The 16,956-nt window shown below is 48.3% G+C and overlaps 2 protein-coding genes across 2 annotated transcripts; both read right to left on the reverse strand.

Moving 5' to 3' along the window:
* Window positions 1-2,548: 2,548 nt before the first annotated feature.
* LOC120522416 lies at window positions 2,549-6,604 on the reverse strand. The gene is made up of 9 exons (XM_039743366.1): window positions 6,358-6,604; window positions 6,049-6,258; window positions 5,639-5,958; window positions 5,294-5,550; window positions 4,902-5,141; window positions 4,629-4,818; window positions 4,252-4,504; window positions 3,358-3,415; window positions 2,549-2,804 (listed from the first exon to the last, which is right to left on the reverse strand). The coding sequence occupies exons 1-9, from the start codon at window positions 6,602-6,604 to the stop codon at window positions 2,549-2,551; spliced, it is 2,031 nt and encodes a 676-aa protein (XP_039599300.1).
* A 372-nt stretch (window positions 6,605-6,976) lies between these two features.
* Window positions 6,977-8,858, reverse strand: LOC120522417. Its single transcript, XM_039743367.1, has 5 exons — window positions 8,424-8,858; window positions 8,218-8,330; window positions 7,621-8,066; window positions 7,210-7,537; window positions 6,977-7,129 (listed from the first exon to the last, which is right to left on the reverse strand). The coding sequence occupies exons 1-5, from the start codon at window positions 8,593-8,595 to the stop codon at window positions 6,977-6,979; spliced, it is 1,212 nt and encodes a 403-aa protein (XP_039599301.1). The 5' UTR covers window positions 8,596-8,858.
* Between the last annotated feature and the right edge of the window lie 8,098 nt (window positions 8,859-16,956).

The raw sequence follows: 16,956 nt of genomic DNA on the forward strand, positions 1-16,956 counted from the left end.
CTGCCCGGTCTGCATGTACAGGTGCACGCCGGTGGGTCCTGGATGCAGTGGAGGTGGCGCTCTGAGTTTTCCAGATTTCCTGGATCTTGTCGCGGTCCAAAACCGGGACACCCATGTTGTCAGTGGCATCCCCGAAGGCCTCCAGCATCTCCTCAATGAGCCGGCCAGTCTCCTGCACGCCACGTGTGCGGCGGCGGCAGTGGCGGGCCAGCTCCTTCAACGGGATCTTTCCGTAGCCGGAGCCTTGGGATCGCTCCCGCCTCACCAGCCCTGGCCTGTAGCAGCCGGGCGACGCCTCCCTGGTCCCACTCAAAGAGGCAGAACGAGAGACGCCGCCATGAAGAGGCTATATAGTGGGTGGCTCTCCGTGGTGACACCGCCGCAAAGCGCGCATCAGGTGCCACACGTCGAGCCGCACCACCAGCTGTTCCCACTGGTGGAATAAGAGGGACACCTTGAGGGTCCCCCGTGGGAACAGCAGTCTCGGTCCACGTAGAGGACCAGAGGTGGGGACACACTGGCATCACGGTATCGCCGCATCAGCCCGGTGGCCATGGGGTGCAGGCCAGCGCCCTTGGCTGCAGTGAGGACGCTGATCAGGACCTGGCCGTGCTCGTTCCCCACGTTGGTCACCCAGGCTGCCGTTCCTGCCGCGGCACCGGCAAGTTTCTTGGTCACCTGTAGGATGAAAGGAAGAGCGACAGTAAGCTGGAAGGAAAGAAGGAAGGAGAGAGGGTGGGGATGGCGATATTGCTCACCTTCTTCGTTGAGTCCATCTTCAGGATTGAGCCAAAGATGGAGGTGATCCGGGCCTTGGTCTCTTCTATCCTCGAAGCCACCTCCCTGGCATAGACGGACAACAACCACTTTGTACGGGCACCGGGTCATCAGCGTAGAGGAGCGAGCCGCAGGTGGCTCAGCACCCCGTGTGATAAATTTGGAGCCGCCGCGTACATGAACTTTTTGGACCGCGTCAGCCAGGACCTGGTGTGCTGCTCGAGCAGATATCTGCAGCCGGGTGGCCCCATTGCCCAGCGTGCGCCCTGCATCTGCCCAATCAGCTTTACGTCGCAGGATAACCTGTGTTAGACAGAACAGAGACGTTAGGACTGCCCGTGTACCTGTGGAGAGCTGACCCAGCCATCAGAGACTCCTTGTCTGACCTGTAAGTCAGGATAGCTGGAAAGTCATCCCGGTGCGTGTGGTGCAGCTGATCCAGGATATCCTGCGACCAGCCCGCCACCTTCTTCCTGCAGTGCCGCACTCTAGGTACTCCGTGGCCATAAAGTACCATCCGCCTGTGTCCAGGACCCTCCGGACGGTCCTGTAGAGTCCGCCCCGACAACCTGTGGCTGCACGCCGTGCAGGACAGCTTGTAGCCCCACATGCGGTACGGCATCCACAGGAAGAACGGGCGCTGAAAAAAGGTGTCGGGCGATGTTGGGGGCTGGAGGTGCACGCTATGGGGCCGGAGGAAACCACCAAAGGCGAAGGTTGGAGGTCAGCACAGGCTTTCCGCCCTTGCCTGGTGAAAAGGGCCCGCTTACCCACTTGTGCTGTTCCTGGGTAATGACTCCTCCAGCCCTCGGGCAAAGGTAGCTGTGTGAGAGAGAGAGAGAGAGAGAGAGAGAGGACAGACAGACAGAGACAGAGAGCATGAGCAACAGAAAAACAAACAAAAAGAATCGGACAGGGCCTCTTCCTTTCCCGGCAATGCAATTCAAACAAACGCATCCTTTTAACTCACCTCTCTCCTGGCTACGGATAGCGTTTGCGAAGGCTGCTTTCCCGGATCAGCCATCGGTTGGGAGCGCTGGGATGGCACTGGCCCTCTACTGGTTGCAGACTGGGAGGTAGATGCTGGGAAGGTTGTTTACAAATTCAAACAAATAACAGGTTAAACAGAAAAAGTGAAGGAGCCACCACCCATTCCATGGGTGGTAGTCACTTACCAGCCTCCAGCTCCATGCTGGCCGACAGCAGCACGTCATCCGGAATCTCGACGACGGAGGCTGCTGCAGAGAGAGAGGCGCTGGGGGCAACGGTGGTGGTTTTGGGAAGGGAGGAGGTTGCTGCTGCATTCGCCTCGTCTCTTCCGCCACACATACAGCTGGAGTGCATGCATCCTGGTCCCGACTTTGGTGGTCTGGCGCCGGAGCCATTTGATGTAACTGCATTGGGGTACAACAGCACAAATGGTAACACTTGAACAAATGGAAGCAGGGTCCCACTACCTTGCTGGGCCCTTCCCCTCAGACCCCACCCAAAAGTCTTTTCTCACCTCTTGGCCTCCGGATCTGCTGTATTGTAAAGGGCCTCAAACGCCAGGTGTCCGTGTTGGCCGGCCGACGAGCCTCTTGCCCTCGTCCGAGCCCCAGCCGACCCCTCCCCCCGACGGGCGGATGGCCGTCTTCACTTCGGGAAAGAGCCAGGCGTAGGGACTCCAGGGCGATCTTATTGCCCGTCAGCGGGCTATCTGACACCTGGCCATCTTCATGCTCCCTCATGTGGGTTGCCAACACCATGACGGCATAGCCGAGGTCATGGGTCAGCAACCATTTAAAGGTCTGGCCCCGATACTGTCCAAACTGGAGCTCGCTGGCGCTGCGCACCAGCTTGGAGTCCCCGGGTCACCACTGCGCCCGCGACGCGCCTCCTGGCCTGCTCCCTGACCGTCTCGTCCGACTTCACCTTGAACGGCACAGAGCCGCTCAGGCGGTTTGCCTTGGCGACCTGGACCGCCGGAGGCCTTGAGGGTCAGTTCGCCAGAGGTCTCGCGGCGGAACTGCGGCACAGGGTTCAAGCTGGAAAAATCGGATAAACCAAGAGAAAGTTACAGTTCCATTCCAAAGTTTTACAACACCCGTTTTTCTTCCAATTTAACCTGCTCAAATGCAACGAGCGACCTGAAACAGATCCGCAGGAAACTGGCAAACATTAAAAATTTAAAGTTTAGGTTACCAAAAACTGAAATTAAAAGAAATTTCAGAATATTACAAATTGGCCTTCAGGGAACAACTAGTAGGTTAAAACCTCCATTTAGTGTGCACTAAGCGCGTTGCCTCAACAGAGACAAAATAAAGAGTAACTGAGCATGCAAAAAATGAACAAGGAAACAACAGGATGATAAACCACCACCTTTGAACAAATTCTTTAGGCACCAAGCCCAATATCCCAAAAAGTGTTTTTATTTTTTTCTTTCGAATTAACCTTTGTCTTATTTAACCTATGAATACTTACATGTCAACACCGCAGGTGATGTTGGGTCTATTAAAACAACGCAATCGACCAGTACGTCAGTTAAAGAAAGAAACCTTTGCTTTGACAAGAACATTGCTACTACAAACAAAGACTCACGTAGGTATACTAGTGGCAGCCATGGTAACAGATACCAAAAAAGAGTTAATTCTCAATTCTGAAAGAGTAAAAGGGAAAAACAGTCGTGAACACTGACCTTAATTGAGGCAAGTGAGGCCTGCAGTTCTTTAGACGTTGTCCTGGGGTCTTTGTGACCTCTCGGATGAGTCGTCTCTGCGCAAGCCTCTCTTGAAAATGTAAGCCGATCTTCGTGACGGAAGAAGGCCTCTTGCTGTGCGGAGCCGGGTCCGTAAAAGGAGAAAAGGGCGGACGCATAGTAGATTAGCCACGCGGTCGCGGGAAGGTAAACAGAGAGCCCTTAAAGCGGCGGCGTCGGGATAGAGGCAAGGCAGACAGAACGATTCAATCAATAAGGTTTATAAAACGAAATATCAAACAATACAAGAAAAATAACTATATACAATAAATAGAACATGAAATAACTAATAGAAATCAAACACTTATCAAAAAAAGAACATGAAATAACTATATACATATAGTATAAAATAATTAATGAAAAAACTATATACATAGAATAAAAAATATTGCAATACCTGTAGACGAAGCCCAAAATTAAAAAAGACAATTGAGAGAGGGGCCTGCCAACATATAAAGTGCCAGTCATTTGCAAAGATTGGAAAAAAAAAAAAAAAGTAAAAACAGCTTGAAAAAGGACGGAGGCCTCCTTGAGAACATAAAGTGCCAGTTATTTGCAAAGATTGGAGGGAAAAAAAAAAAAAAGTAAAAACAGCTTCAAAAATTAAATGAAGCAGGCCTCCCTTTCTGCCAACAGATAAAGTGCCAGGCAGTTATATATATATATAAAGCAATGTATGGGCTCCATCTACAGATTAAAAAAACAAAAATTAATTTATTGACAATCCCCCCCTGCACGTTTTTGCTTTTCCCTCCGCTTTTCCTCCAGCCACTCCTCGATGGTTTTGCCGGCTGACGTGGAGCAAAAGAATTCCCCCCCAAACTGGCTGTGGCCGAACTCTTTAGTTTTTTGCCGGCCACAGCTCTTACATATGTATTCTTCAATCTTTTTCCTTTGTTTGGGGAGGATTCCTTGCTGTCGTGCCAGCTCGTCCGCCTCCTGCTTTTTCTTCCGCCGCCAGGCAGTGGTGCGGGGTACTGAGGGTCCTGCCTGCGGCGGTGGAAGCGGAGGACTGGCAGTGTCAGCCGGCGGGAGAGTGGCTGGGTGGCGGGGGCTTCATGTGGCACAGGGGGGTGCACAATGATGGCTGGTGCCACATCCACGGGGCCCCGACGTCGCTGCGTCGCCTGAACGGATAGGTCAGGTGGGTCAGGAAGTGGAGTGGTTGTGCAGCGGACTGCTCGGGGCCCGTGGGTCGTGGGCGTGCGGCAGGGGTGGGCTCTGTAGCAAGGGCCGAGCTGGTTGGCAGGGGCACGGCCAACTCCAGATCCCGCCGTTGAAGCTCCCTGGTGCGAGCGTAGTGCCTACAGGGACAGAAAGCAAAGTAAGTCACGGCGGGAGGGAGGAGAGCAGCATGGTGGATGGTACTTGTCCAGTGTGTACTTACCATTGTGCCAGTGTGCGCTGATTGAGGGGGAATAACTGGATTCGAGTCTGGGCCAGGAGTACCGAGTTTGTGAGGATGTTTTCCCGGATGCAGATGTAATCCCGCATCACAGCTGCCCAGCGATTCACCCTCACGCCGCAGATGGTGGTTCCTTCGGGGTGAATCCTGGACAGCTCTACACAAACGGCTTCCACAAGGCGGCTGATGTTTGGCATCTGTGTGGCTTGGCCGCCCATACACCTACAACATTATAGAGAGAGAGGAGAGAGAGAGAGAGAGTATATATATATATATATATATATATATATATATAGAGAGAGAGAGAGAGAGTGTCATGCCATCGATATCCAATCAAAAGGATAGAGGCCACACCAAAGAGGTTGATCACCTACCATCGCAAGCTCTCCACTCCCGGTGTGACAATGGTTTGCGAGTGCTTGCGTCGGAACCTCCCCTGCACCAGTCTTTCCTGGTAGCGTGGCGGAAAGCGAACTGGGGCCTTGTCGCCCTCCGGCAATCGTTCCCAGAGGGTGACGATGTCCGCCACTTGCTGCTGCGTCACGTAGGCGTGGTGACGCAGCTTGACGAGACTCAAGGCCAGGTTGACCACGTGCTGGTAACCTGGGTCAGTGTCAGTTCCAAGGCTATGCTGTTGGGGGGAAGAGAGCAAAAGTGAGAAAGGGGAGCACTCATCAGATATTCCACAGGTATAGCACAACTTGTCAGGAGACACTTACCAGCTTGTGGGACCTGCTTTGAGTGGCCTCGTCTCCAGGGGAGGTCTCCTGGTCGGCTGGCCCAGACTGTGAGGCGCCGATGGCAGGATGCGACTGGGACCTGACAGACGACAACGGTTGTTGGGCGAAGTCCTCCTCAAGGCCGAAGACGGTGTTGTCCAGAGCTTCCTCTTCCAGGCCCTCGACCTCTTGGAAGCCCTCATCGACACTGTCGTCGTCGTCCGTGTCAGTCCCATCCGGAGCGTCGGGATCCCTGCCCATCACTTCCTCCAGCACTCGACCGGTCTGCGAAAACAGGTACTGGATACCAATAAGCTCACCTGTGAAAAGGAGGCAACTGTTATAAAATGAAAAGGTGGGACGGAGGGAGAAACAGATAAGACAGACAGACAGCTCGACGCCTGCCTCACCAGTGTACTTCGCAGGCCGGGTGTAATCAACAACGAGCTTCCTGTGATAGACAATCTCGCTCAGCTCGTTGGTGGAGTGCTGGAGTTGGCCACTGTAGCAGACCATATCACGGTCTGCTCCCTCCACTGCTTGTGCCGCACGGTCTTCGTTCCACCGCGTCAGGCCTTCCAGCAGGTAGGCCTGAAAGTGGGCCGCACTGGCTGAAGTGCCTGAAAGACACGGTGAGAGAGAGAGAGAGATAAAAATGTAATGCCACCCACTCCCTCGCACAACACAGGTCAAAAGTACAGGTTTCTGGGCACCCTTACCAGGTATGAAGCGGTCCAGATGCAGGTGGAACGACTCCAACGAAGTTGAACCTCGCGCACACCTGAACACCGGCAGCGTGATCCCCCCTTTGACCAGCTGCCCGGTCTGCATGTACAGGTGCACGCCAGGTGGGTCCTGGATGCAGTGGAGGTGGCGCCTCTGAGTTTTCCAGATTTCCTGGATCTTGTCGCGGTCCAAAACCGGGACACCCATGTTGTCAGTGGCATCCCCGAAGGCCTCCAGCATCTCCCAATGAGCCGCCAGTCTCCTGCACGCCACGCGTGTGCGGCGGCAGTGGCGGGCCAGCTCCTTCAACGGGATCTTTCCGTAGCCGGAGCCTTCGGGGATCGTTCCCGCCTCACCAGCCCTGGCCAGTCGCGGGCGACGTCTCCCTGGTCCCACTCAAAGAGGCAGAACGAGAGACGCGCCATGAAGAGGCTATATAGTGGGTGGCTCTCCGTGGTGACACCCCGCAAAGCCGCCGTGATCAGGTGCCACACGCCGAGCCGCACCACCAGCTGTTCCCACTGGTGGAATAAGAGGGACACCTTGCAGGGTCCCCCGTGGGAACAGCAGTCTCGGTCCACGTAGAGGACCAGAGGTGGGGACACACTGGCATCACGGTATCGCCGCATCAGCCCGGTGGCCATGGGGTGCAGGCCAGCGCCCTTGGCTGCAGTGAGGACGCTGATCAGGACCTGGCCGCTCTCTCCCCACGCTGGTCACCCAGGCTGCCGTTCCTGCCGCGGCACCGGCAAGTTTCTTGGTCACCTGTAGGATGAAAGGAAGAGCGACAGTAAGCTGGAAGGAAAGAAGGAAGGAGAGAGGGTGGGGATGGCGATATTGCTCACCTTCTTCGTTGAGTCCATCTTCAGGATTGAGCCAAAGATGGAGGTGATCCGGGCCTTGGTCTCTTCTATCCTCGAAGCCACCTCCCTGGCATAGACGGACAACAACCACTTTGTACCGGGCACCGGGGTCATCCGCGGTAGAGGAGCCGAAGCCGCAGGTGGCTCAGCACCCGGTGTGATAAATTTGGAGACCGCGTACATGAACTTTTTGGACCGCGTCAGCCAGGACCTGGTGTGCTGCTCGAGTAGATATCTGCGCAGCCGGGTGGCCCCATTGCCCAGCGTGCGCTCCTGCATCTGCCCAATCAGCTTTATGTCGCAGGATAACCTGTGTTAGACAGAACAGAGCCGTTAGGACTGCCCGTGTACCTGTGGAGAGCTGACCCAGGAATCAGAGACTCCTTGTCTGACCTGTAAGTCAGGATAGCTGGAAAGTCATCCCGGTGCGTGTGGTGCAGCTGATCCAGGATATCCTGCGACCAGCCCGCCACCTTCTTCCTGCAGTGCCGGCACTCTAGGTACTCCGTGGCCATAAAGTACCATCCGTCTGTGTCCAGGACCCTCCGGACGGTCCTGTAGAGTCCGGCTCCCGCCAACCTGTGGCTGCACGCCGTGCAGGACAGCTTGTAGTCCCACATGCGGTACGGCATCCATAGGAAGAACGGGCGCTGAAAAAAGGTGTCGGGCGATGTTGGGGGCTGGAGGTGCACGTTGCGGGGGCCGGGAGGAAACCACCAAAGGCGAAGGTTGGAGGTCAGCACAGGCTTTCCGTCCTTGCCCCTGGTGAAAAGGGCCCGGCTTACCCACTTGTGCTGTTCCTTGGGTAATGACCTCCTCCAGCCCTCGGGCAAAGGTAGCTGTGTGAGAGAGAGAGAGAGAGAGAGAGAGAGAGGGTTAGACAGACAGAGACAGAGAGCATGAGCAACAGAAAAACAAACAAAAAGAATCAGACAGGGCCTCTTCCTTTCCCGGCAATGCAATTCAAACAAACGCATCCTTTTAACTCACCTCTCTCCTGGCTACAGATAGCGTTTGCGAAGGCTGCTTTCCCGGATCAGCCATCGGTTGGGAGCGCTGGGATGGCACTGGCCCTCTACTGGTTGCAGACTGGGAGGTAGATGCTGGGGAAGGTTGTTTGCAAATTCAAACAAATAACAGGTTAAACAGAAAAAGTGAAGGAGCCACCACCCATTCCATGGGTGGTAGTCACTTACCAGCCTCCAGCTCCATGCTGGCCGACAGCAGCACGTCATCCGGAATCTCGACGACGGAGGCTGCTGCAGAGAGAGAGGCGCTGGGGGCAACGGTGGTGGTTTTGGGAAGGGAGGAGGTTGCTGCTGCATTCGCCTCGTCTTTCCGCCACACATACAGCTGGAGTGCATGCATCTTGGTCCCGACTTTGGTGGTCTGGCGCCGGAGCCATTTGATGTAACTGCATTGGGGTACAACAGCACAAATGGTAACACTTGAACAAATGGAAGCAGGGTCCCACTACCTTGCTGGGCCCTTCCCCTCAGACCCCACCCAAAAGTCTTTTTCTCACCTCTTGGCCTCCGGATCTGCTGTATTGTAAAGGGCCTCAAACGTCAGGTGTCCGTGTTGGCCGAAGCCGACGAGCCTCTTGCCCTCGTCCGGAGCCCCAGCCGACCCGTCTCTCCCCGTCGACGGCGGATGGCCGTCTTCACTTCGGGAAAGAGCCAGGCGTAGGACTCCAGGGCGATCTTATTGCCCGTCAGCGGGCTATCTGACACCTGGCCATCTTCATGCTCCCTCATGTGGGTTGCCAACACCATGACGGCATAGCCGAGGTCATGGGTCAGCAACCATTTAAAGGTCTGGCCCCGATACTGTCCAAACTGGAGCTCGCTGGCGCTGCGCACCAGCTTGGAGTCCCCGGGGTCACCAACTGCGGCCCGCACGCGTCTCCTGGCCTGCTCCCTGACCGTCTCGTCCGACTTCACCTTGAACGGCACAGAGCCGCTCAGGCGGTTTGCCTTGGCGACCTGGACCGCCTCGCCGGAGGCCTTGAGGGTCAGTTCGCCAGAGGTCTCGCGGCGGAACTGCGGCACAGGGTTCAAGCTGGAAAAATCGGATAAACCAAGAGAAAGTTACAGTTCCATTCCAAAGTTTTACAACACCCGTTTTTCTTCCAATTTAACCTGCTCAAATGCAACGAGCGACCTGAAACAGATCCGCAGGAAACTGGCAAACATTAAAAATTTAAAGTTTAGGTTACCAAAAACTGAAATTAAAAGAAATTTCAGAATATTACAAATTGGCCTTCAGGGAACAACTAGTAGGTTAAAACCTCCATTTAGTGTGCACCAAGCGACGTTGCCTCCAACAGAGACAAAATAAAGAGTAACTGAGCATGCAAAAAATGAACAAGGAAACAACAGGATGATAAACCACCACCTTTGAACAAATTCTTTAGGCACCAAGCCCAATATCCCAAAAAGTGTTTTTATTTTTTTCTTTCGAATTAACCTTTGTCTTATTTAACCTATGAATACTTACATGTCAACACCGCAGGTGATGTTGGGTCTATTAAAACAACGCAATCGACCAGTACGTCAGTTAAAGAAAGAAACCTTTGCTTTGACAAGAACATTGCTACTACAAACAAAGACTCACGTAGGTATACTAGTGGCAGCCATGGTAACAGATACCAAAAAAAGAGTTAATTGTCAATTCTGAAAGAGTAAAAGGGGAAAAAACAAAAAATTACATATAAATGGTTAGTAATACAATACACACTTTAAGGCCTTTAATAATATTACAACTACCTTGGTTACACTGCATTTTCCTATTTTTTGCATTATTATTATTATTTATTAACAAACATCATCATAACGCAATTCTGTCCAGACTATTTACAGATATTTACATTACTGAAACCACTTTACTAAAAAACAAAAAAAAAAAGAATACTTTTATTAATATCTACAAAACAAATAAATTCTCATTACATTCAACTACATCTGTTTTATTTCGCTTCACTATAATCCTTGTGCACTAAAAGTAACATCAATAGCACCGTTTCAATAGTATCAGCGGGCCCCACTTTAAGATGAGACTTGAAACTTAAACATGACATCGCTTTTACACGGGGAGGCGGGTCTTTCCCAACAAAACTTGAAACGCATCTCTTTCTCAGCCAATAAAAGTTTACAAAATACTTGGCACAAGAGCGCCTCGACCAATCGCTGCACGCTGTTGCACACTTCTGCTTGTCAATCATCCCACAACTCGGCACAGAGTAGCTGAGAAGATCGGAACCATATTTTTCGTTGTTATATTAATCAATTTGATCAACTTTAAAAAGATCTGAGGCGAAAATTCATTTTGCGGAATGTAAACACTACATGGGCGCCATCTTGGACATGTGACCGGAAGACTACCGGCATCCCTCGCGCCGACGTCACATCCCGCTCTAGCGGCCATTGCTATCTCGCGTTTTCCAACACTGATGCTTGTAGCAAGCAGAGGTGGAAAATATACTCGGGAAGTATTACCAGATAGACGAAAGTTTACTCAAGTAAAAGTATCTGACACGGAAACTATTCAAGCAAAAGTAGAAAAACAGCCCAGGTCAAATTACTCAAGTTAAAGTATAATTTAGTTACTTTAGAAAAATAACTTCGTGGGGGCTACACTGAATATATTTGACGCATCGCGGCTTATTTTACGTGTAGGACAAATTGTCGCGTATTTTTTTTTACACCTTTGAATCCGGAAACGCTACTCTGCTCTCTAAATCTTGCAGTCGGCTGTCGTTGAGAGGCATATTCTCGAAAGGCCGTTACAGCTCTCTGAAGTCACAATTTGTCTGGACGAAATACTCAGCCTTCGCTATATCAGTCTACTCAGATCTTATACCGCTGTCAAGTTACGCTATTTTTGTTAGCTGTGGGACAGTTTTAGTTTTTCCTCGTAGGTTTCTAGATGCTTAAGAGATGTACAAGCAGGCAAAGAGTGATTTTGCTCTTCTGCTCCATGGGAGGAGGTTCATTTCCTCTGTAGAGTTCACCTTAGGACATGTGCGTTACAGTATGATAGGTATGCCGCCCTGTCAAACTCACCACCCTGCCTGGAGACAAATCGGGAGACGGTGAAAATAATGCTTGGGTTCTTGTGCATTGCTTCTGGCACTATAAACTGCTTTTGAATCGTATCACTTAAAAGTGCAGTTTTGGCGGTAGGTCCTTCTGGAAGGTAGAAAATGACGAAGGCTGCGAGACTTAAAGTGATACGGCTTGTTCTATAGTATCAATCTGCTGTTATAACATTGTGGCTTATCATGTTACCATGATGTAATAAACTTTTACTTATTCAAAATCAAAATACTTGATTTTCAAAATAGTTGAAAAAATGCTGGCGAGGCTAGAGTTATAGTGCGAAACGCTGGGAGAGGAGGGCTCAAAGGGTTAAGGTGGCGGCGGGCGTCTCGCTTCTGCCCCTCTCGTAGATACAAAGTGGAAAAAGATTCGCATACAGTGGCATGCAAAACTGTGGACACCCCTGCTTAAAATGTCTGTTACTGTGAATAGTTACGTGAGGAGAAGATGAACTGATCATCAAATGACAAAGTTAAAGATAACACATTTCTTCAATATTTAAGCAAGACTGCATGTCTATTTACATCACTCACAGGTACAAAATACCAAAAAACTGAAAAGGGCCTGAAGAAATAGTTTGGGCACCCGACATGGTCAGCACTTAATAACACCACCTTTGGCAAGTATCACAGCTTGTAAACGCTTTTTGCGGCCAGCTGAGAATCTTTCAGTTGTTACCTGGGGCATTTTCCCCCCATTCGTCCTTGTGGGCCGTCTTGCATGAACTACTCTTGAGATCTATCCACACATTTTCAATGACGTTTAGGTCGAGGTACTGTAAGGACAATGGCAAAACAGTCGGCTTGCGCCTCTTGAGGCTTTCCATTGTAGGTTTTGAGGTGTGTTTCGGATCATTATCCCGTTCTTGGACGCATCCATCCCATCTTTTTAACTTCAGCTTTTTTATTTCCAGATGGTGTGATGTTTGCTTCCAGAATTTGCTGGTATTTATTTGAATCCATCTTTCCCTCGACCAATGACATGTTCCCTGTGCCACTGGCTGCAAGACAAGCCCAAAGCATGATTGATCCATCCCCATGCTTATTGTTGTAGAGGTGTTCTTTTCCTGGAATTTGGCACCCTTTTTTTCTCCAAACATACAGTACCTTTGCACACTGTGGCCACAGAGTTCTATTTTGACTTCATCAGTCCACATGAATTGTACAAAATAAAAAACAATACAGTAATCTTGCATAAAAATGTGTCATCTTTAACTTTGTCTTTCGGTGATCAGTTCATCTTCTGCTCACTTAACTATTCACAGTAACAGACATTTTAAGGAAGGGTGTCCATACTTTTGCATGCCACTGTATATACGTCACACACACTCACCCGCCCATCCAGAGCATGCTCCTTCCTGTGTGAATGCAAGTGACACATATAGGTGAGACATGTGTGTTTCTATCTGGGATGTGAACGAGTCTAGTGAGAGCGAAATCAGTGAAGTGCGAAAGCGAATTTTGTTGTCGACTTTGGAGTAATGGAGGTGGACGAATTGGTTCAGAGAGAAAACAGCACAAAATAATTCTTGGGTTGCCACAGTGAAATTACCTATTGTCACAAACATTATGCACAAAAGTACACTTTAATTTGTTGCATTGAAATGTTTCTTATTGTGTGTAATTAACAGCTTCAAAAAATTCCGTTTAGTTACATTTACCTTGGTTTTGATTTCCCCTCCTTGACTGTTCTTTTACTGCTAAAATACTTAAAAAGAATCTCCTTGGGTCACCTTCCGCCTTATCCACTATATTCCTCTCTAACTGCCTTTTAGCCTCCCTAATATCCTTCTTAATGGTTGACCTGATGTTCTCATACGCCCTACGATTCACGCCGGAGATATTAATCTTATACGCCTTATGCAGCTGTTTTTTTTTTCCTTTGCAGCTTCTTTTTCAGCTCTTTATTAACCCAATGCAGAGTTAAAAAAATTTCCTACTAATTCCAAATTCAACTATGTACCTATCCTGCATTATATTTAAAATGGTCTTAAACCTGTTCCACTGCTCATCGACTCTCTCCACACTTAAAAGCTTATCCCAGTCTATCCTTCTTGGACTTTGCCGCATCTGCTCAAAATTTGCCCTGCCAAAGTTAAACTTAACAATTTTAGTCTTCGCATCCACACTCTTCCAAAACGCCGAGAACTGCATTATATCATGGTCACTTGACCCTAGTGATTCAATCATCTCTACACCCTCAATTTTATCCTGATTATTATGAGAAGTCAATCAAAATGACACCTTTTACTGGCTAACTTGAAAGATTACAATATGCAAGCTTTCAAGGCAACTCAGGCCACTTCTTCAGGCCTGATTATCACAAAATGCTAAATCTAGACTGGCTTCACCCTGCGTTGGTGCTTTAACCTACTGTATTAACAGTCACTGATTACTTCTAAAAACTCCTGCTCTTGTGCTCTGCTGCTGGCAAAATTATCCCAGTTAATATATGGGTACTTACAAGTCCACCATGACTATAATATCTGTAACGCACTCCTGACTTAAAGACTCTTTCCCTAATGCTTTCCAGACAAAGCCACATGTCCTCACTAAGATGGGACTCATCCTCCAACTAAAGAGGACTTGCGTTTAAATTCTGTTTGACAAAATCAGCAACCCACCCACCCCCTTTTGTGTTCTCTCTATCCTTCCTAAAATGTGCATCCCTCTATGCTATACTCATCCGCATCTTTGTTACTCAGCCAGGTTTCGGTTATTGATATAACATCATAATTCTGCTCCGCTAAATACAACTCCAACTCACCTGTTTTATTTTTGATAGTTCTAGCATTAAGGCGTGTTACTTTTATTGTGTTACTCATTTTACTTTTGCATTTCAATGTTGGGTTAGAATTTACTGTACATTACTACGCGTGTTTATTTTTACACTATTGTCTGTTCCTTCGTGTATATTTCTAAACCTGGCCTATTCTAAACTCCCTGCCCCCACAAACCCTAGTTTAAACAATCCTTGGCTAACCTATTCGTATGCCTTCCCAACACACTGGTGCCCCTCCAGTAAAGATGTAACCTGTCGTGGCACAACGGATCCCATATGTTGCAAAACGAGTCCCAATGGCCCATAAACCTATGCCCTTCTACCCTACACCAAGATGTGAGCCACGTGTTTAGCCTTCGAATCTCCTCACTCTTACTTGGATAGGTGTGTGGCATAGGCAGAACTTCAAAGACTACCTGTCAGTTCTGCTCCTCAGGCTGGCACATAACTCTTTAAATTTGGAACGCAGAACTGACAGACTACCCCTTATGTATGTCATTTGTTCCAACATGGACAGTGACAACTGGATCCACCCCTGCTCTGGCCAAGAGCCTATCAACTATTTCAGGGAGGTCTCCCACCTGTGCCCCTGGAAGGCAACACTCCATGAGAGAGACTGTGTCTCTGGAGCAAACTTGCGTGTCAATCCCCCTAACACACCGAGTCCCCAACTATCACTACCTCTCTTTCTGGGAACTGGTTTTGAAGGGGCCTGTTGTGGCTCCTTATGCCTGCTTACCACCTCAAAGTTAACTTTACCTCTGTCTGTTCATCTAACTTAGCGCTTCTCTTATTCCCTACTTAAAAAGCTTTCCACTCACGCCATTTATATTCCTTCGTATTTATTAACCTTTATACAGCAAAGCTCTTAACAGGTCTACTTTCCTGACCGCTACAAAGCCATTCAACCTAGAAAAACTCGCATACTGATTATCCACTGTTAATTTCTTACTGCTTTGTCTGCTCCAACAGCCACTTGTGCCTAAACAATGCCTCAGCACTAGCCGCCTGCCTAGGCACTGCAAGGCCCTACTCTTTACCGCTTTGAAGTCAGCCGCTGCCTTTTTTGTTCACTAAGGAATCATCGTTTCTGTTACATACTACAACGCCAGTTGTTTACTTACAGAGATGCCAGTGTCAGCTACTGCTGCTTACTGTCCTCCCTCACCGACGCTAGTCTGAATACAAACAGCAAGTACAACTAACAAGTTAACTATTCCAAATGTTCCCCAAAACACCCGGCTGCTTTTGGTCCTGTGTGGGCGAAAAGAAAGCAAAAAAAAAAAGCCCTTCTAAAGGTGGGGGGACCTTTAATAATTGCTGCACGGCTCCTTAGCGGCAACCAAAACACAAAATATTTAGGAACAAAATGTATTTTTAACTAACTTTTACACCAGAGAGAAAACAAAGTCGCTTCTCCTTCTTTTGCAAGGATGATGTCAGTACATCTCAGTCTCTGAATTCAACAACGCTATTTAGAGTTGAACAAAATTGGTTTTATGAACTGTATACTCAGTTGAGAACTTTACATACAAAACTGCAACTGTCAACTATTCTATTAAACATGAAAAATTAACGGATTAAACAATAAAATTCCAAACACAGAACTGGGATCCAGCATCATCTATTTGCATCTTTTGTCTGGTTTTCAACATATGAAAACATGTTCATTTTTAAAGCAAGAACCAAATAAACAAGACAGCAGCTGCAGTGGTTTCAAAATGTAATTGTTATTCGTCTACTTCATCAACTGCAAACTGTCATCATGAACTCTCAATATGAGGTCCAAAGAGCTGCCCATGCAAGTAAAAACTGTAAATCATTTTTTTTTTTTTTAGTGTTCTCTGGTCTTTGCGTATTTATTCTTGCAATGCATTCTGCATTCTCTTTCTTTCACCTTTCATACACTGACCACGAGCAGTCAGCACACATCTATTTCATTCAAACGCACTTTGATCACAAAATCAGTTTCATCCAATTTACTCAATCGTTCTCAACTGCTATTTTTCTTTTTCTTGTATACATACTGTATATATATATATATATATACACACACAATCTTTGCAATTTATACTTATCTTGTTTGAACTATTTTGACTTTCATATATTTATTTGCTGTAATTCCTAACAGTGACACCATCTTGATAAAAAAAATCTCTCCATGTGTCTTCATGAAAAAGGCGCTCAATTACAAAATCCCACTTACACACATTATGTGCTTGATTACTTTACTGCGTCTCTCGTTAACCCACTACTTGGGTCCGGAGCTCATTCACACTCACACTTGTCTCCGCTCCTGTGGCTTATTTTACTACCACCAAGAGAAAACGGAGCTTATTCACACTCACACTTGTCTCCGCTCCTGTGGCTTATTTTACTACCACTAAGAGAAAACGGAGCTCATGCAGTCACTCACTCAATCATTCCTTATTTGGGGATGGGACAATTAAAATATATGTGTGTGTGTGTGCGCGCGCCTGCCTACCCTTCACTTAGCTGTTTTTGCTATATAGTGATGCAAACCTCAATGCTCTGCATGATTTTTCTAATGTTGTAACTCTTATTGTTTCATCAACAAACATCTAAACAATAGCCCCTTACTTTTAATGGCCAATGGTAGCCGTTGCTCTACTTTTCCTCCCACAGTATAACATTTATTTACAGACCCTTTTTACACGCATAGGTTTCCCTTCTTATCACTCTATGTTCTTTAAAGCAATACAGTCCATTATTTTATATGCAAAACTCTATACACATTTATATTGTGACAGATAGGGAACGCTGTCATCCCCTTAAACCCTCAGACGATAAAAGTCCAAAGAATTATTTTAATAATTCAAGTAAGTGC

The sequence above is a fragment of the Polypterus senegalus genome, unplaced genomic scaffold (genome assembly GCF_016835505.1).
Source record: "Polypterus senegalus isolate Bchr_013 unplaced genomic scaffold, ASM1683550v1 scaffold_3311, whole genome shotgun sequence".
Taxonomy (NCBI): Eukaryota; Metazoa; Chordata; class Cladistia; order Polypteriformes; family Polypteridae; genus Polypterus; species Polypterus senegalus.

Excerpts from the sequence above, each read along its gene's own strand:
- LOC120522417 (XM_039743367.1), bottom strand. The coding sequence starts at position 8,595 with ATGCATGCACTCCAGCTGTATGTGTGGCGGAAAGACGAGGCGAATGCA. Across the intron at positions 8,067-8,217 it reads TATCTGTAGCCAGGAGAGAG|CTACCTTTGCCCGAGGGCTG; the intron begins GTGAGTTAAAAG and ends TCTCTCACACAG. Across the intron at positions 7,538-7,620 it reads CCAGCTATCCTGACTTACAG|GTTATCCTGCGACATAAAGC; the intron begins GTCAGACAAGGA and ends TGTCTAACACAG.
- LOC120522416 (XM_039743366.1), bottom strand. The coding sequence starts at position 6,604 with ATGCTGGAGGCCTTCGGGGATGCCACTGACAACATGGGTGTCCCGGTT. Across the intron at positions 5,551-5,638 it reads AAAGCAGGTCCCACAAGCTG|CATAGCCTTGGAACTGACAC; the intron begins GTAAGTGTCTCC and ends TCCCCCCAACAG. Across the intron at positions 5,142-5,293 it reads GGAGTGGAGAGCTTGCGATG|GTGTATGGGCGGCCAAGCCA; the intron begins GTAGGTGATCAA and ends ATAATGTTGTAG.